The sequence below is a fragment of the Mus musculus genome, chromosome 9 (assembly GCF_000001635.26).
Source record: "Mus musculus strain C57BL/6J chromosome 9, GRCm38.p6 C57BL/6J".
Taxonomy (NCBI): Eukaryota; Metazoa; Chordata; class Mammalia; order Rodentia; family Muridae; genus Mus; species Mus musculus.
The window spans coordinates 76,486,020-76,506,606 of record NC_000075.6 but is presented as its reverse complement, the minus strand read 5'-3'; the positions used below and the strand labels follow the sequence as shown (position 1 = coordinate 76,506,606).

Sequence of the window (20,587 nt, the reverse complement as noted above, 5' to 3'; positions counted from 1 at the left end):
ACTTATTTCTTTGCATACTGTATGTAGATCATTTGGACTACAGACATGAAGCTTGGTTTGTAATCTAGAAATCAAGATTGAGTAGTAAGCTCTTGAAATCTTTAATTTTTATGCTCAGTCTGTGAGAATGAAGCCCACATTCTATCATATTTCATGACAGAAGCCCTGTTTGCATTATTTTGGTCATCGTTATCAAGAGTAGAAAAGAGTTGCTGCAGCGTGGAATTTTAGAATTTAAGGCATACAATTTCTTCTTCGCATTATTATAGAGTCATTTCAGTGACTTCTCCAAGATCATTTAATTTATGGCAAATCTAAGTAGTTGATATATAGTTACAATCTATTAGTTCTTACTTAAGATGTGCGGGAATAAGGGCCAGAGACATTTGTTCATGATATCAGCTTCATTTTGCTTTTTGAAACCCATTAGCTCATTGTTTTTGACAGCTTTTTACAGACTTAGAAATATATAGCCCTTAAGTGATCATTTCTCTTGATTTCTATTACTCAGTTCTTTAAAGTTTCCAGTTGTGTTTGATTTTATTCTAAACACTTTTTTCAAAAAAAAATCACATTAATCTCTTTATCTTTTTTTTTCTTATGTCAGAAAAAAAATATCTTCCTGTCTCTCTTTAGGGAAGTCAGAATTCCTTTAAATGAAGCATTTTGACAGTGGTGGCAACTAAATGAATGCAGAACATTAACCTAGGTGCAGCTGGGTGTTACTAAGTAACTAGGTCCTATGCAAGCAGGCTGCTAGCAGGTTCCCCAGGGGAAACAAGATAAGACTCAACAGGAAGTCCTGGAGGGAGAAGCATTTTTTTTTTCTGAAGAAATTTAAGCATTTCTCTTCAGTGCCATAGTGAACACTTTTCTTTCCAATGTACTTCCAAGTTTCCATTTTTTCAAATTTTATTTTACCAGTTTACACTCTGCATGTGTGGTGGTTTGAATAAAAATGGCCCCCAGAGGCTGACATGTATGAATGTTTCTTCTCCAGTTAAGGAAAATAATTTGGGAAGGATTGGGAGGCGTGGCCTTGTTTGAGGAGGTGTGTTACTGGGTGTGGGTTTGAGCCTTGAAAAGCCAATGAAGGTCTCCTTTGGCTTCCTGTGTATCTGCTGCCTGTGGATCAGGATGTAAAACACTCAGCTACTGCTCCCGTGCCATGCCTGTCTGATTCCCACCATGATAGTCAGGAAATAACCTTCAAAAAATTTAAGTATACCCCAAATTAAATGCTTTTTTCATAAGAGTTCCCTTGGTCATGGTGTCTTTTCACAGCAATAGAACAGGATCTAAGACATACTGCTCACGTCTTCCTACACTCATAAAGATGAATATTGGTGTCATTCATAAAGTGGGCTTTACTATCCTGCATCACATGAATCTGTAGAATAGATATTCTCCATATGTCTGTTACTATCAGACACTTTTTCCTAGTAGACTAAATTGACCAGATAGTCTCGTTTTAGATTTTATATTTCATATCAAATCTAAATTTAACATTCTATACTTTTTTTTGGTTAAATGTAGTCATTGTGGTCATTTTCTACAGCTCAGTGAATAAGTGGGTACATGGTATTTTCAGGTCAAGTTGACATACGTCATTTCTGATCACTGTTCTGTGCCAAGACTAATCCTGTACAGAACAACTTATTTTATCCTGCCCTCCACAGCATGGTTGAAGCTTTGTAGATCTCTTATAGCTTCCAAACACTGAGGGTAGAAAAAGCAGATGCTTAGAAACCTGCCAGACTTGGTTGGCCCCAGATAAGCATATCAAAGATGTATTATCTAGTGTACTATATCTTGACTTAGTCTGTTATCTGTCACACAAGAAAGACTGGTATTTGTTCTATCTTGGCTGTGATTGAATCATTCGCTGGCTGAGTGACTTTAATTACTCTTGCAAATAAAACCCTATGGTATGGGCTTTTGATCATTTTCAAAGTCTAAAATAACTTGTTACATGAGAGTCTCTGGTAAATTAAAATGGATTCATGTATACTGGTTAAAAATATCACTTTGGACAGTAGTGTTTCTTTATTTAAACTTTCTTCCTAGCTAAAAAAAAAAAAAGAGTGCTGCCAGACTATGTCAGGAACATAATTTAGAATGTGTTTTATAAAACATGAACTTTTTAAAACTTTATTACCCATAGTCATCAAGTCACTCATTAAAATACAGTAAATAAATTAACACATGTAGATGTGATTTGAAGCCATAACACACTTGAGATCATGAGGAATGTTTTCAAGACAGGTGAAATGTTCTTCTCTTGCTTTTGTAATATTCTGGCCCCTCATAGCAATCCATATATAGGACAGCAATGGGAGATGCTTCAGTGAGAGTCTACTCCCTCCACAGCCTGATTACAATATGTTTTACAGGCCATCAGGGGAATGTCACCATCTCATATAATTTAAGGATGGTTCAGTGTTTTGCCTAAATAGGGGTAAATAAAAATGATTTCATTCTTCTATGACTAACTCTTCCTCAAGATGTCCACATGCACAGCTTCACTTTGTTTTAATGCTAACACTATCTCTGGAATCCCTGTACTGAGCCTGTCACACAACTCCTCTGTCAGGAAACCCTGATCCCTTATACCAGCTGCTCCATGTCCCTCAAACAATGTCTTTCTGCGCGTTAATGTGCTAAGTCAACCAAGAGATTTTCCTTTTCTTCACACTTGATTTTTCTCTCAGGACTTCTGGGCCTCAGCCTCCCTGCAACAGTCAGCCCATATGCCTTCGACTTAGTGGCTGTCCTTACAGCATTCTTTTCTCAATCACGTTGACCTTTGACTGTTTGCTTCCTTGTTGTTGACTTTGTTACTTTGGGTTATTTTCCTAAATTCTGTCTGTAATGCTAATTTTAGGTGCATACACATATTGCTCTGTTTTTCCCACCCATTATCTCCTTCATTTCTGTCCCCCATCTTTCTCAGTCTTCTGTCCCAGCCTTTCAACACCTTCATTGAGAAAGCATACATTTGTCCCACAGTGTCTTTCTTTCTCAAATTAATCATCCTGTGTAACCCAGAACATCATTACCTTCATTCTTACAATTTCTACAATCCCACCTTTCACTGGATGACTACTAAGGACAAATTTAAAACTCCCTTGCTATCTTTGGTTTAGAACCAGTGCTGGAGACCATATTAAGACTTGCCTTTAATTGAAGATTCGTCTGAGATAAAGATTCCCATTAACCATAACTGCAGGTTGCCTAAGTTATAGAAATACACACATTTTATTTTTATTTATTATCATGCATTTTTAAAATGATACAGGTATTTATGCATTTCTATGTAATAGATTTAATTGCTTTCCATTTTCTTTGATTTCTACCAAAGCTAAGTAGTTTCTTGATCTTTATTGATTTTTCTAAAACTGTCCCATTCTTTTGTCTCTAACAGGTGGTTGCTATAGTGATGGATGTGTTTACTGATGTGGATATTTTCAAAGAAATAGTAGAGGCATCAACACGAGGAATATCTGTGTACATTCTACTTGATGAGTCCAATTTTAGTCATTTTCTAACAATGACTGAAAAACAGGGTTGTCAAATTCAACGTCTCAGGGTAAGAATTCACTTTTCTTCCCCCTCACGGACTTTTGCTTACCATTTTCATTCTTGTCAAATTTGAGTCAGGTTAAGATAAATTAGTCAAATTGAAGACAAAATAATGGAGAGGGAGCAGTGGTTGGAGGAGTGGAAGGCCTGTTTGTTCTGGGATCTGCTTCTGGATAGAGGGTGCCTTTGCTCTCTTCTGCACTAGCTCTGCCTCTGGGAAGAGTTGGTGATTCCATTTCATGGACACAACTTTGAAACCCCTGACAGGCAAGTGACTCCACAATTTGGTATGTGTGGCTCTGTCCAAGCATTGTTAATTTCGTGTTTTCAGTTACATTTGACTTGTGGGAGGATCACCGAGCTATTATAATCTGCAAGTGTTTCTCACAGTGAAATCTTTTAGGAAACCATTCTGTGTAAGCAGAAAACATGTCCATTGAAATGGTTCTTTTTCTTTCTTTCTTCCTTTTTTTTTTTTTTTTTTTTTCCCCAAGACAGGGATTCTCTCTGTAGCCCTGGCTGTCTTGGAACTCACTCTGTAGACCAGGCTGGCCTCAAACTCAGAAATCCATCTGCCTCTGCCTCCCAAGTGCTGGGATTAAAGGCATGCACCACCACTGCCCCGATCTTTTTCTTTAGTATTTGATTTTAGGGAAATATTTGCAGTTTTCTTATTTGTATGTTTTAAGTTTGTTTCAAATAAGTAGTTTTGGGTGGTTTACGTCATTATTTATTTACTTTGTAAAATGTTCCACTCTTAGATATAATTTTATGTTGCCATATAATTGCAGAACATTCGCATACGGACAGTAAAAGGTCAAGATTATCTTTCAAAAACAGGAGCAAAATTCCACGGAAAAATGGAACAGAAATTTTTGCTAGTTGACTGCCAGAAAGTGATGTATGGGTCTTACAGGTAAGAATATTGTGTTCATTTTAAGCATTTCCACCCACTGAAATAAGTTATTATTTTGAGATGTTAGCAGTATCAACTTAGTTGTATCTTAAAAATAAGTAAAAAAGAAGCTGGAGGATGCTCAGCAGTTCAGAGAACTTGTTACTTTTATGGAGGACCTGAGATTGGTTCGAAGCACTCATCTAGTGAGGCTCCCAACCATTAACTCCAGCCCTGGGCGCATCAGCTCTCTTCTGGTCTCATCTAGAACTGCACTCATATTTATAAACTCATACACAGATACATACACATGATTATTCATCTTTTAAATCCCTTTTAAAAATTGGAAAATGATTCAGAATCTATAATGTGAAGATTTGGAGACTTGTACCTTGCAAACATCTCTGTGGTACCCAGGCTGCTTGTGTGACTATGGACAATCCTGAAACTTGGCTTCAGGTCCTTTATCAAAACACCAAGGGAGTTGGCTAACATGGAAGGTGATTTGCAACTCTCTAATGGCAAAAGTGGATTAACTCCTACAAAGGTAATGAGTAATATTAATTTAGAAATAGTCATTTCAGCCAGTATTGGTAATGTATGCCTCATCCCTCAGCATGCAGGAGGATTGTCACGAGTTCAGTACCAGTTCTGTTTACCTAGTGAGTACAAGTTCAATTAGGATTATAGCAAGATCCTGTCTCAAATATGAAAAGAAGGGCTCAGGTGATGACTTAGCCTGTGCAGGCACTTAATGCCAATCTGATGCTTTGAGTTTGACTCCTAATACCCCTGTGGTAGAAGCTGAGATTCGATGCTCACAAGATAGCCTCTGATATCTACATCCATGGTGGCACACACATATACACAAATGCACACAATAAAACTAAATGAATAAAATGTAGAAAAAAACAAATAATTGACACCTATAGAAACAAATCAATGTGTAAAAAACATTGCACTTTGAGAGGCCACGAGAACTTCCTTAGGATTGTTCAATGTATACATTGACTTAATGTATACACCTGAGAAAGCCAGAACAACAACCTGACCTGGTCAGGCTGATGTGGAGTGTAAACATTGCTAGGTAATTGTTCAATAATATCCAGAAATGCATTATTCCTGAGTGTAATACATAGTAAATCTATATAAACAGGCATATCAAAAACTCTTATACTTGTCAAGCCAAAGTCACTAAGGTACTGTAGGCCTACTGCAGAAGACATGGGAATGACTCCAGAGAGCTGTGAAGGTGAACAGGACAGTATGGCAGAGCCTTTGCCTTTTGATAAGTGTAACTATCTGCAAGGAAATAACAGCTTGAAGTGGCTCATCTTGCATTTTCCTTTGTTTATATAAAATGAGGATGATCATGGAACAAACTACATGGGATTTCTGTATAATTACGTACCCCAAACAATAATATTGGCTATTATTTTACGCCTTTCTTTGTTATTTTCTGCCTAAGTTTGCTGTAGGATCAGGGAGCCTCCCTCTCTCCTTCCTTCCTTCCCTCCCTCCTTCCTTTCCTCCCTCCCTCCTTCCTTCCTTCCCTCCCTCCTTCCTTTCCTCCCTCCCTCCTTCCTTCCTTCCCTCCCTCCTTCCTTTCCTCCCTCCCTCCTTCCTTCCTTCCCTCCCTCCTTCCTTTCCTCCCTCCCTTCCTCACACCCTCCTTCCCTCCCTCCTTTGTAGCTGTTTGGAGTTCCAAAAGAAAACTAGTTAAGAGCAGAAATTACAACTAGTACTTGAACTTAATGAGTCATTTTAAAGTCTCATTATATATGTATATATTTGTTCAGACACACTTACTTTTAGAGGGGCTTTAATTGAATTTTAATTAAGATTGACCTTACTTAATATACACATCCTGTCCCTTGTCTAAGTACATCACAGCTACTCTGTGGCTCGATGTTGAACATGTTATACTCACTACAGAATTTAGCTCATTTGTTCCTGCCACTATGAATTGATAGTTAAATGTTGTCATGATTGGAGGTGAGGTACTCTGGTGGCTATGGATTTTTTAAAAAGTACTTTAATTAAGAAAATAAAAGAATAACCAAAACCAAACTAAACCAAATCTACAAAGCCTCTCTAACGTCAGGCCATGTGGAGGAGTGGAGGACAATATGGAATTTTTAGGAGGAGAGAATATTATGGTTCATCTAAAACTTTTTCTACTAATTCCATTCTCTGTGTTATTTCAAGACCATTTTAAATATTATATATATTCATATATATATATATATATGTGTGTGTGTGTGTGTGTGTGTGTGTGTGTGTGTGTGTGTTGGAAGACATTGTCATTTTTATTTTTTATTTTCCTTGTATCATTTATTGTACAAGGAACTGTTTCATAGTACATTGAAGTATGGATTGTGCATTGAGCACTTCCTGTCTGCTTCCTTACCATCCCTTTAATTATTCCTTGCCATTCCTGCTCATCTCCTTAAATTACTTCTTTATTTTTTTTATTTTTTTTTCAGATTATAATAAAATAACTTCATTTCCCCTTCCCTTTCTTCCCTCCAAACCCTCTCATACACCATTCCTTGCCCCCTTCAAATTCATGTCTTCTTCTTAAAAATTAGTTGTTGTTACATACACACACATACACACACACACACACACACACACACACACGCACACGCATATATATATGTATATATATTCCTAAATACATAAACACAGCTCAGTCTATGGACTGTTACTTGTATTATGTTTTCAGAGCTAAGGTTGGGTGTTCTGTTCCCTTGGGTAGGTTATTGCCCTGCTCTCGACATTCCTTAGTTGCCTGTAGTGCTTTGTGTAGGTTTAAGCCTCATGGGCTTTGCCGACATCCACTTTATCATGTCTGTTATTGTTGATCTTGCTCACCTCATGCTGAACCAAACTCAGGTCCCCTAGATGAGCAGTACATGTGCTAAGCCATCTCTCTTCTCCTCCTTGGCTGAATTTCCTATTGTAAAAAAAAAAAAAAATCCTAAAAAGTTATTATATGACAGTTGTAAACCACTGTGGTCAAAACCTATTCCCTTCTAGTAAAAAATAGCTTGAGCTGTTCACACTACAGTATATCATTTTCCATTTTCCTTGTGGGCACCCTTGTAATTGTTTTCTTTCCTTGACTACTTCCATGTCTACCTTTCCTCTCTTCTTTCTTTAGTTCTTTTTATGTACTTTTTTAGACAAAGTACCACTTTCTTGCTCAGGTTGCCTGTGATGGGTTATATAGTCTAGGTTGCTATTCCCACTCTCCTGGGTCTTCTCTGGTCAATGTTGAGATGCAGGTATGTTCCACCACACCAAGCTCAAAATATTTTCTTTAATTGGTACCTGCCCCCTCCCCTGGAAGCCATTGGGTTCTAAAGTCTCATCAACTGTAGAGATGTCTGAACTCTGCAATCACAACAGCCACATGTGTGCAACAGCTTACAGAGTGATGGCTTATCAGGAAATCACAGGCATTTGATGTGTCCTAGTGAAATAAAACAAACATGTTTTAGTTAATGAATATAAATAATATTTTGAATTTGGTATCCCCACCTGAAATTGTAAGCAGTATTTTGAAGATATTTGTAAGGTATTTTACATATATTAAATTGAGAAGGAATCTTTTTTGTTTGTTATATTCAGGGCCTCCACTTGAGGTCTGCTGTCTTTGCTTGCTCAGTGCAGGGGTTACAGATGTGAGTCTCTAAGCCCCACTGAAAATGAATTATTGTACACTTATATTTTTTTATATTATGACCTGTGAAAATTTTACAAGATTTTCTCAAAAGTTGGTGTCTCTAAGGTGCTATTTTTAATCAAGCATTAAGATGGTCACATTTGAAATTCATGCTACAACCTATATACTTTCACTACTTGAATCCCATGGGCTTTATTTTTTAGCCCGTTGCCAGGAAACGATCTTCTTAACTCACCCTTGGTATGTGAATTAATACTTATACTTGACAGTTTATGACTGATGTATGGTGTCCTGTTAGGGAAGAGAAAGTGTTTTCAACCCAAGTAAATACCTGTGTATGGTCTTTTAATGTAAATAAGATTAAAGACATAACAGTCCAAAGTGGACTTCTTGTTTACTGCCTTAAGTTAGTTGCCCTTGGTCCTGGCCTTCAGATGCAGTTCTTGGTTCTCCTGGCCAGCTCTCATGATACTGATTTCCAGCTTTTAAATAATCTCATTAGACTGCTTTTTCCGATTCATGGATTTCCCTTATTAGCTCTTACAGTTTCATTATGATGACGGAGGTCTATTTCCACCCACTGGTATTCACTTTCCAGTCTTGTCACCATTCTTCTAGGAGGGTATGAGCACAAATTTCTTCTCCATGGGAAAACCAGGTTTACATTATTGAAACTGGGTTAGAACTGAGCACTGTTGAAGTGTTTCACTTACCTTCCAAAAATGAATAGACATTTTATCTTTGTTTCACGTGAGTGCGAATGTGTTAGCAAGTTAGGTGCATATGCGTGCACAGGCACAAGCCAAAGGATGAATTTGAATACCTTTCTTTCCCCTGGTGCCTTCCACCCTTTATGCTGTGTGTGTGTGTGTGTGTGTGTGTGTATGTATGTGTGTGTGTGTGTGTGTGTGTGTGCATTGTTGGATTTGTTTCGTTTTCGGATGTAAACAGCATATCTCATTGGCCAAGAAGTTGCCTTTGAGTCACAGGCTCACTCTGGCAGTCACTCAGCCTGTCTCTGACACCTCTGGGCATTCCAGTGGCTCTGCTTGGTTTTGTTTGTTCGTTTGTTATGTTTGTTTGCCTACTTGCTTTCCCATCCTCTGCCTTCCCTTCTGTTTATTGCTCTTGTTTTACAGTGGATTGCACAGACTTTTCAGCACACGAATGACTTTTCCAAATGTCCGGTTACTGATTGGCAATGTGTTACACGCAATCTAGGCTAACAGGACCTAAGCTAGGAATACAGTCCATGTTTTCACTGCTTTGATCCATGTTTTCCTAAGTCCCATTTTCTTTTGTTTTTCTTTATCTGTCTTTTTCTGAATTGCTTATTTATAGCTCAACTGGAGATAGAAAGTTTTTCTAATTTTCCTCATGGTATTGGTTTCCTCCACTATTATCAGAAAGGATACTTTGATAATTCAAGTCTTTCTTTCCTTGTTAAGACTTATTTCTGGTTTAAAGATGGTCTGTCCTAGAGGCATTTTATAGACACGGAGAAGAGGTGTTCTGAATATTTCAGTTATTCCTGTTGTTTCATAGTGTTTTTCACCTGCCTATTTATAAATCCATTATTGAAAGTAGACACTATTATATTTGAGTCACTCTTTAAAGTCTATCCTACTTTGCTTAATATACTTCAAAGCCCTAGTACATAAATACAATTGTTACAAATGATGATGTTTTTTACTCATTAATTATGAATGAGTGTTATTATGATTTCAACAAACATTATCTTCTTGCTAAACTAAAATTGACCCTTGGACCATCATCTGATGTCTTGTCTTTGATAAATTGTCAGACTTTAAAGTCTGTTTTCTCTGATACCATATGGCTTTTATCTTCAGCATCATCTTCAAGATACTCTTTTTTTTTTTTTTCAGTTTGTGTCTGTCCTTAGATCTAAAGTGGGTCATGAATACAGACAGTGTTTGGGTCTGGAACTTTTATTCATTCCTTTGATTTATGTGTTTTGGTTGGAAAGTTAGAAGAAATTCTTAGCAAGAAGTTACCTTGGCCATTGCTGTTTTCAGGGCAAGTTGCAATTCCTTCCCCCTGGCTTCTTTTGTTTCATTCTCATTTCTGTAGGGATGTGTCTGAATTCTCTTCTTCCTTCTTTTCTCATGTCCTATAGATATTTTCTTTTTGTTCTGTTTTGTTTTGAGACATGATTTCAATTTGTAATCTAAGCTGCATAGAAATCATGTAAATACCTCTTCCTTCTCCTCCCAGTATTAAGGTTTGCAAGCATGACTTACCGCCTGAAGTTGAGTGTGGTATCTTAAGCTACTAGGCTTCTACGCTTCATTATTATTGGCATTCAACTTATACAAATATGATCTGATACAGTTCCCACTTCAACAGTAGTTTGGATTTTTTTATTAAATACTTTGAATATCTTCAGAACACCATACCTGGGGATAAAGATCTCAATAAGCTGTACAGGGTACCTGAGATAAAATTTCCTTTAATGAACAGTGGAAATGATTAACAAAATCAGAGTACACTGTGAAGCATCAGTTAGTAATAGGAGATACAGAAAGACTCTGGAGACTAAGGTAAATGAATGGTCAGATAAGTACTTTGAATACAATGGTTGCAAAGCCCTAAAAGGATGTGAGTCAAAGACTCAGAAGGAAAACAGTATTACCAGGAAAGAGCAACTGCAAAGATCTGGGGACAAAAGGGTCTGAGAAATGTATGATTGAATATCTTAGGCCAGTGGTAAGATATCCAGGAAGAACCAAAAAAATAATCTGGGAATGGTGGCACTTGCTAGTAACCCTAGCGTTCAAGAGATTGAGGCAAGAAGATCCCATTGCCATCCTGGGATAAAAACATATAAGAGCATTCTCTAAGGTTAGGCAAGGATTTGAATTTTATTTTAGGAAAGTTAGAAAGTCCTATATTGGAATATGACATAAGCCAGTCTTTATTGACTTGTATGCTGTGTCAGTTGACCAATATGGAAATGAAGATGCTTAGATTCAAAATAGCTTATGACACAATGACTTGGGTGACACAGAATTGTGAGAATTTTTAGAATCAGTGTCAGCAGAACCTGTTTATTTCTGTTAGTTCTGGGAACCAGAATTTATTCAGAGGCACTTCCTTGCTTTGTGTGGACCACTGAAAGGATACTTGGAACAGTGACTTAACTAAGATAGAAGTAGAGAGAGCTTTGTGTGGATGTATTGCCTAAAACTCTGCCTGTATCACTGTCTCAAAGAAGACCAAAACAAAGACAGGTCTGGCAAAGAATGATGATGGGATGAAGACTCACAAACTGGATGGAGAAGCCTGGTGAGGCTGGTTAATGTCGCAAGCAGACACTGGACATTGATTCTACGGAGAAAGGAGCTCAGTAGTGACAGTGCAGATCTGCACCTCATCCCTCATAGATGACACAATTCACCCATCGTGACAGAGAAGCACGGGAGTTCTTCCACACAGCCCTCAAGTGTCTCACATGTCCATTCAGATTCACCTTTGAAACACTCAACTGAATACCTCACTGTAACCTGCAATTTTATGACAGCATTTAAAAGACTACTTTTTCCAGTTGTCTTATATTCTCAGTTTCCTAAACTCAACTCTCAGAGAATATTGTGTTTCGTATTCTTATGGGCTATACTTTATTCTAACATTTTTCTCTTTATAGTAAATTCAAGTGTGTACTACATGCCTGATCTTTCAAGTGTGTACTAACAGATAACCACTAAAAATGTGATCCCCAAACATTTCTTTATCTTACAATTTATCGGAATTTGGGGACAAATCCTAATCACCCAAACTTTCCTTAGCTTTCAAACTTAGGTACACACTTCCCAAATCCCTCACACCACTTCTTTATTCCAGTTAAGTATATTGTGGTGTGTCCTGGTGTGTGTGTGTGTGTGTGTGTGTGTGTGTGTGTGTGTGTGTGTGTGTGTGTCTGTCTGTCTGTCTGTCTGTCTGAGTGACTGAATAAACTGGAGCAGTTAAACTACCTGCTCCTATGTTTTGACTCCCACTCTCTCTGGGCAATTCTGCATACCTGTGAATTGAACACACATTTGTTGCTTTCAGTTTCTGACATTGCCTCATTCATAGCATCAGTTTGATTGAACATTTAATTTTTTAATTTATTTTTTATTTCTTTACTTCTGTCGGCATGCCCAGAAATTTCCTTTAACTGTTCATTTCCATTTCATTTCTCTTACATCATCCTGCTGGCCCACATATTCACATGACACAGCATACCTAGTAAATTGTCTTCACACACCATGACTTCATAAGATGTAACATAAAAACTTGAGCATATCAGAATGACAACTCCAAAATTATAATGTCACTTGGGATATTATATTAAGCTTTACTCAGCACATTTAAGAAATGTTTATATTTGTATTTGTTTTTCCTATACACATAATACACTAATTCAGCATAGAGAGTATTTGTCTCATTTTATTTTCAGTAAACTCCAGGGTGTCATACATATTCTTTAATATAAAATATTAACAATTTATTTTTCTCTATTTAATTTATGTGTTCAAAAGTTAAATTCAAATATCAATATGAAATTTCAAGATTTCTCTAACATCAAAACTGTGTAGGAAAAGGGCTTGGAAGTTGTATAAAATGCTGTGAAATCATTACAAACTTTAATTTCACAGAAGTTGTGTAAAATGTTCAGAGATCTTGGTTGGCATCTTAAATACCATGTTTTTATGAGGATCCTTACAGTCCTGTGTAGACTGAATACAGTAAAGTCCATCCATGGCTGACTGAGGAAGCAGCCCACAGTTGTTCTCTTTATAGCTCTCTGCCTCCCAAATTATACTGAATAACCCATGGAGATAAGCCTCTGAAGGAGTGGAGACTCAAACTGCATGCATTAACACAGGCTTTCTGTGCATTGTGTTCATGGTAGGGCATTAGTGATATTACTCCTGTCTTCAATTTGGACATGAGGGGAAGTAAACCAAGCATCATATGGCTCCAGGTTGCAGAGGCCAGCCCAGCCTCTCATGATTCACTTTAGCCCTGCTGGGTTGGAATAGGTGAATTACAATGTTGTTTTTAACTCCATAATATCTTGTCAGATATAGATACAAAATATACAACAACTTTTAGCTTTTGGAATATAGTATAAAAAATTGTGAATAGACTTAGAACTGGAAGTCAAATTGCTTTGTTATTTAAGACATGTGTATGTGTTTATTATAAGCATGTAGTTATTAAACATTCTAAATATGCTAGCCAAGAAAAACAAGCACCCTGTCATTTTTAAATGACATTTTCAGTTGAAGTCTATGATGTCATTAATCTCTGATCAAAATTAAATCTCTCCTCTTTGTTTCATTTTCAGTTACATGTGGTCATTTGAGAAAGCTCATCTCAGCATGGTTCAGATAATCACAGGCCACCTCGTAGAGTTATTTGATGAAGAATTTCGAACACTCTATGCTAGGTCCTCTGTCCCAAGTTCTTTTGCTCAGGAAGAATCGGTGAGGGCAAAGCCAGGCAAAGCCTTGTGGGAGAATGGCATTTACCAGCGATCCATTTCTTCATTAGCTTCCGTTTCCAGCCAGAGAAACCTTTTTGGCAGACAAGACCAAATTCATAAACTAGATTCTAGTTACTTCAAAGGCAGAGGGATATATCCTCTAAATGATCAGGACAAACACAGCATGAGAAACCATGGCTACAAACCTCATTTTGTTCCAAACTTCAATGGTCCAAGTACAATCCGCCACTTCCAACCCAGTCAGCTCAATGAAAACTGGAAGAGGCATAGCTATGCTGGGGAACAACCGGAAACAACACCGTACCTGCTGCTCAACAGAGCTATGAATCGGACCAATAATGCTCCTGGACGCTGGCGAAGGCCTTCAGACAGTCTCAGTGTAGCATCCTCATTAAGGGGAGGACAAGGAAGCCAGCAAAACATACCAGCTCAGAGTTTTGCTGATCGGCTTGCCCAGAGAAAAACCACAAATCTTGCAGAGAGGAATTCAAATGTACGCAGGTCATTTAACGGGACAGATAATCATATCCGCTTTATACAACAACGGATGCCAACTCTGGAGAATACCACGAAGTCTTTCCTGCGGAGCTGGAGAATTGAATCGTACTTAAATGACAATTCAGAAGTCCCACCTGATTCAAATGGTTCCACCCTGGGTGACAGATTTGAAGGCTACGAAAACCCTGAGGCCGTGAAAGCCAATGCACTCTATACTCACTCGAGGCTCCGCTCCTCGTTTGTGTTTAAACCAACTTTACCGGAACAAAAAGAAGTCAACAGCTGTACAACTGGCTCTTCAAATTCCACCATCATCGGTTCTCAAGGAAGCGATACACCTAATGAGGTCCCAGATACCTCCACAAATGCACCGCCCTTGACAGAAAAACCTTTGCCTGAACCAAGCTCCAAGCTCCCAACACAACAAGAGGAACCAAAAATGCACAACTTGCAGGTTCCCGAAAAGCAACCAGAAGCCTTAAACCAAAGAACAAATGGCCGAGCAGAATTAAACAACTGTATCTATACAAACCTGTGTGTCAATAAGCAGAGGGAGAACACAGAAAATCAGCAAAATGACAATCTGCTCAAAAGGCGCAGTTTCCCGTCCTTTGACCACTCGAAGGTCAATTTAGAGCATGGGAATAGCAAGAATTATGTTTATAGTACCCTTACCAGAAATCGGATTCGACAACCAGAAAAACCCAAGGAGGTTGTGCTGAAGAGCTCTAAAAGCATGCACAACGTGACCCACAGCGCAGAGGAAGATGATGACGAGGTTATCGAGAGAGACCCTCCAAGTGCCTCTGCCACCAAATCTATTTCCATTGCTGCTTTGCTTGATGTGAATAAGGAAGAACCCAACAAAGAGCCTAATTCTAAAAAGGAAGGCAAAGCCTCCCCGAGTTTTTTGAAAAAGGGGTCTCAGAAATTAAGGTCCTTACTTAGTCTCACCCCAGAAAAGAGAGAAAGCCTAGCTAAAAACAAGGCGCCCGCATTTTATAGAATGTGTAGTAGCTCTGACACTTTGGTTTCTGAGGGTGAAGAGAATCAAAAGCCCAAAAAATCCGAACCCAAAGTTGATTCATCTCCCAGAAGAAAGCGTTCCTCCTCGTCAAATTCTCAAGGCAGCATCCACAAGAGCAAGGAGGACATAGCGGTTAGCGCCTCTCCAGGGATAAGTTCCCAAGCTGAGGAAAGTAGAAGAATAGCGCCTTCTCCGAGGCCCGTTGAGAGGAGACTTTCCGAGAGAGCGGGAGATGCCTCCGCCCCAAGATTTAATACCGAACAGATCCAATACCGGGATTCCAAGGAGATCAGCTCACTCATGACCCCTGCCAGACGGCCAACACCTTCTCCGGTGCTAAAGCCCAATGAGCTTCTAAGATCTCATTCCACCAACCAGCGAGTTTACAGTCGATTCGAGCCATTTTGTAAGATTGAGAGCTCTATTCAGCCAGCGAGCAGCGTTACAAATACACATGTCAACCGCCCAGAAGTCAAATCCTCAACCATGGGCACCGCTTATGGCAGGTCCAGCCCAATGTTGAATTATAAGACTGGTGCTTATCATTCATACGCCCCCAATGAAAACAAGTTCCGGGGATTTATGCAAAAGTTCGGAAACTTCATACACAAAAACAAGTGAAATACTTCCGTTTCAAATGGCAATTGAAATATACAATGAATGTAGCTGTAAATATTTGCCCAAAGAACACTCTGCACATTTTTTTTTGTATCATGCCAAGAGTTTTCTATATGAGAACTGGGTAAATGTATAACAGTATACAGAAAAATTACTGTTTTGGGCTAAAATTAGTTGTACTTGGTTACCCCACAAAGGACTATCCTAGTAAATACATTAAAATTTTTGTTTTTAAATAGCTGTAGATGGGATTCATTGTGTCCTATCTATTAAAAATCTTGTGTTTGATTAGAAGAAATCTCAGTGGAGAAGACAGACTACATTTGGATTTTATCATTCATTCCAGTCTTCATATAAAAACAGTTCATAATACTTATCACTGGTGCTTTTTATAAACCTTTATGATTTTTTTCATATTTTCAGAGACACAAGGAAACACAACAAACCCTTTTTGTTGTTACACTCTATAGACTAACTTAATATGTTTTATTGTCCTATTATGTTTCCTGTGCAGCACTGAACAAAGTATCGTTTAAATTCTGTAGGCCAGTGTGCTTATTGAGCCTGCAGTGTGTTTGCACTTCTGTACATCAGCATTAAGCATCAGCCTTGCATATTGCACACACACAGGCTTTATTTTCTAACCTGTAGGTACTGTGCAGTGTTCTGCTTTGCACTGCCCATCTCTTGTAGTCCTTCCTTAATTAAAATTTAAAGCAAGTGAACAGCCTATGGGAGTCCCCGCAACCTTCTATCTATAAAACCTTCTAAAGCTGTAAAATTCTGCCTGCCCTTATGTTGGATTGACACACCAATGCGGAAGTGTGTTGTTTGAAAATTGTTTACTTTTGTAAAGGTTGGGTTGGATGTGGTGTGGTGACACACTGTTTTACAAGGGTTAGATAGGGGTTGTGAGAGCCTGGCCTGTTCTCTCATTGTCACACAGCCAGCCTGGAAGGAAGCATTTCCATACTTTAGTTTGATGGTTATGTTCAGGTTGTAAGATACCATTTGCCATTTATAAAGGAACAAAAATGCCTCCCGTTCATTGCAGAAACTTTAACATGAATTTGTATTATGTACAATAGGTAGAATTCAGGAAGCAAAAGACAGTGTGAGAGCCATGGGGTGCTTTAAAAATGTTTCAAATATCTTATTTAATATTTTAAAGATTGCTATGCAGAACACTCTATTGTTAATTTTAAAAAGCAATATGCAGTTGGTACTATGAAATGTCATTGTCTGTGCTGTTGAAATCATTTACCTTAGAAGAATCCTGACAGAAGAGGCTATAAAATAGATCACCTACCATTTCCTGAGTACATAACTGTAACCAGGTCATGCCCTACAAACTTACATTGCATCATGTGTTTGTGATAACATTGACACTGTTATTTATAAATTACTGAGATTCCAATCAATATGAGAGTTATAGATAATATTCCAGGTCACATAATTAACAAGCAATGATTCTAAAACATAAAGTTCTATATGACATTAGCATCCCATAACAATTGGCTCAATGCCTGCTCTATTGGAGACTAGGAGTCAAGCAGGAAAAGTTTAATTGAATGTCACCTGATAGCAAGGGCACAGTGGGATCAAGTGATGGTGGTAGGAAAATTTCGAACAGTAAGGGGAGACTGGGTTCTGGTGTACTTTGGCAGGGCCAGTTTTAATTGCTTTGTGGCCATTTTGACCTGACGTGTGACAATGAGAGAACATGAGAGAGGGAACCAGAATGAGTTGTAACATCAGGGCTTTGAGGAAGAAAAGACCCTGGAGGAAAAGCTAGGTGGGAAAGGAGCCCAGGGTTCAACACAATGATCTTAGGAAAGACATCTACTTAAAACTACACTGCACAGAAGTTGTGTGCTTTTCAAGACATGCATGGCACGTAATGCTGCAGGCTGTTTGAGCTCAAGCCCGTGTGTGGTACAGCATCCGTGACTGGTCTGCTTTGCTTTGTGAACCTACCTTTGAAGTGTTAAATCCCATCCCTCTTTGGCTCATCCTTGCCTTATAACCTGCAGGAATATGGCAGTACCCATCTAGAAAGAATATTTCATGAGTAAGAATCCAGAAGGTATGTTCAGTTTTACATCATTAAAAAAAGTAGTTTTATTACCTCCCATAGGAATTGAGGAAAATGCCAAGCTCTGTGATTCTGGTCTGAGCCTATTGGAAACAGAAGTTTGATGAACTTGCATCCGTCCACATTAATAATAGTATAAAAAATTTCATCACGAGAAAGGAGCCAATTCATAGAAATTTTGACTTTAAAACAAGCTTTTAGTGTACACGTTTTCTCAGACCAGAGGTTCATATGTAAAAGCTTAATGCCACCAAATACAGCAACTCCCATGATTTCTGAAAATATGGTTAGCTGGAGAAACATTCTTTTAAATTGTCACTAGGCTCTTCTTTGGGAAGCGAGGAGTGGAGGTTGCTTCATTTCATCTGCCTGTTGGGTAATTTAGGCTTTTTCACAAGAGATTTATGCTCAGCCTCTTTTCTTTGATTATCTTTCTTCTAATGCTTTCCTCTGGAAGCACCCTTATGTCTGAATGTTTGCATAGTTTTCCAAAATGTCTTCATTGAGAAATTCTCCATGATTAAGACTGAGAACACACAATACTTCAAAAAAAAAAAAAAGTAACCATTGTTACAGTATTAAGTAGATATTTCCCAGGTTTGGTGGATGTAATTTCAAACAATATATTTTTTCTATTTTACTTCCCATATTGATATTGGTGAAAATATGTTACATAGGTATATTTTGATATTAAACTTTGGTAAGTACATTTCCCTCGATGTGGGGCTGTCATTTATAAGCAGAAACACAAGGAAACAGTGTTTCTTGGCAGGTGGCACTGGAATAGCACAAAAGATGGTTATCCTAATCTATTTATGTCCTTCCAGTGATGGCTTGTCCAGTCCTGGCCATGGTGTCACTCTTTTGTCTGTGAAGATTGATAGGGGCTCAACGTTGAGAACATTCAGTTTCTCTTTACTCAAAAACTATCTTTGCCACTTATTCCACTGGTATTTTTGCTTTATGAATATCTGTTGTCTCTTAATGTGCCTTTTGCTAAGGGGTTTAAAGTAGAATCATTCCTTTATAATAACTAAACTCATGATTAATGTGGGATTATGTTTAAAAATTAGAATTTAAGTTGGGTTCTGATATATTTTTAAAAAGTGGTAAAATTTATAAACAAATCAACTTGTTGACTTTTTATATACATGCAATATTTCAAAGAAATATTCTTCCAAATTAACGTTTTGGTTAGTAAATGAACATTAAATAATTTTGTACAAATACTATATTGTTGAGTGTTTTTTTAGCACTATATACCTTAGATTTCCTCATTCAAGTGCACTCTTCCCTTTAGGAATTATAATCAGGGATTTAGATGATAATTTATTAAAAATATTTCTCAGGGTCCAAGGAGATGAATGACTTGCCGCACACATGTGAGTGTCAGAGTTTAGATACCCAGTACCCACATAAAAGCAGGAAGAGTGCAGTGGCATGTGTGTAATCCTAATACAGGAGGGAAAGAACCTGGAGAGGGCTCCACAGTCAAGCTGAATAGCTCGGCGTCATCAACTGAGGAGCTCTAGACCGAACCAAGGGTCTGCCTCAGTAAAGTAAAGCAGAGACTGAACTAGGGACACGCAGTGTCAACCTCTGTCCTCCATGTGGACATGCATACATCTTCCCATCTGCATACATGAGTCTACAAACACTCACACATACACGTGGAAAATGACAGTCGAACTTCTATAATGCCTTTGATAAAGACGCTCTCGTGGAACCCTGTATCTGTCTTGGATCTTCAGTCACAGTACTGTTCACTTTACACATTCATTTGGTCAACACTGGGTTGTCTGTATTTGTGCTGTTGAGTTCTGTTGCCTAATATTTACAACACACATTTTCTATATGTAGAGATGTTTCTATACACCAAAGCAGCCATGCGCACTTAGAGCCCTCAATACTGCAAGATGCTGTAAAGATGTGTAATCTGGTCACCATAGGCTATTCCAGGAGTGTAAGTTCACTAAGATATTCTCATAATAATGAAATACCCTAAATGCATTGTGAGATTGTGTCTCCCTGCCTACAAGATGCATGATTCATCCTCTTTATTTTCATTTCTATTGTACAAGTTATTTTAAGTAATATTTTTTCTGTAGATTCAGAAAATTTAGTAAAAGAAAATTTTGTAGCTTACTTTTACAGAAGTTGTTAACATCTGATTTTGGATAAGATATTCTTCAAATATAGCTGTATTACAGCATTAAACAACCTTGTTCGGAAATTACTTAAAACTCAGAGTTCATAGGTGGAAAAAAGAAGGAGTTACAGAGACAAAATTTGGAGCTGTGACGAAAGGATGGACCATCTAGTGACTGCCATATGCAGGGATCCATCCCATAATCAGCTTCCAAATGCTGACACCATTGCATACACTAGCAAGATTTCGCTGAAAGGACCCAGTTATAGCTCTCTCTTGTGAGACTATGCCGGGGCCTAGCAAACACAGAAGTGGATGATCACAGTCAGCTATTGGATGGGTCACACGGCCCCTAATGGAGGAGCTAGAGAAATTACCCAAGGAGCTATAGGGAACTGCAACCCTATAGGTGGAACAACAATATGAACTAACCAGTACCCTGGAGCTCTTGTCTTTAGCTGCATATGTATCAAAAGATGGCCTAGTCGGCCATCACTGCAAAGAGAGGCCCATTGGACTT

At 38.2% G+C, this 20,587-nt stretch overlaps 1 protein-coding gene across 3 annotated transcripts in view; it reads left to right on the top strand.

Moving 5' to 3' along the window:
• Positions 1-19,147, top strand: part of Fam83b (family with sequence similarity 83, member B) — a 79,656-nt gene extending 60,509 nt beyond the window's left edge. For 2 of the 3 annotated variants that reach the window (XM_006510953.3, XM_006510952.4), the window contains exons 3-5: positions 3,425-3,589; positions 4,374-4,498; positions 13,522-16,553. In XM_006510953.3, the coding sequence (XP_006511016.1) occupies positions 3,425-3,589; positions 4,374-4,498; positions 13,522-15,826 (2,595 nt within the window). In that variant the 3' untranslated portion in view covers positions 15,827-16,553. Of the gene's footprint in view, positions 1-3,424; positions 3,590-4,373; positions 4,499-13,521 lie in introns of all 3 variants that reach the window. The other variant, NM_001045518.2, reaches the window with a different exon arrangement.
• Positions 19,148-20,587: the final 1,440 nt, after the last annotated feature.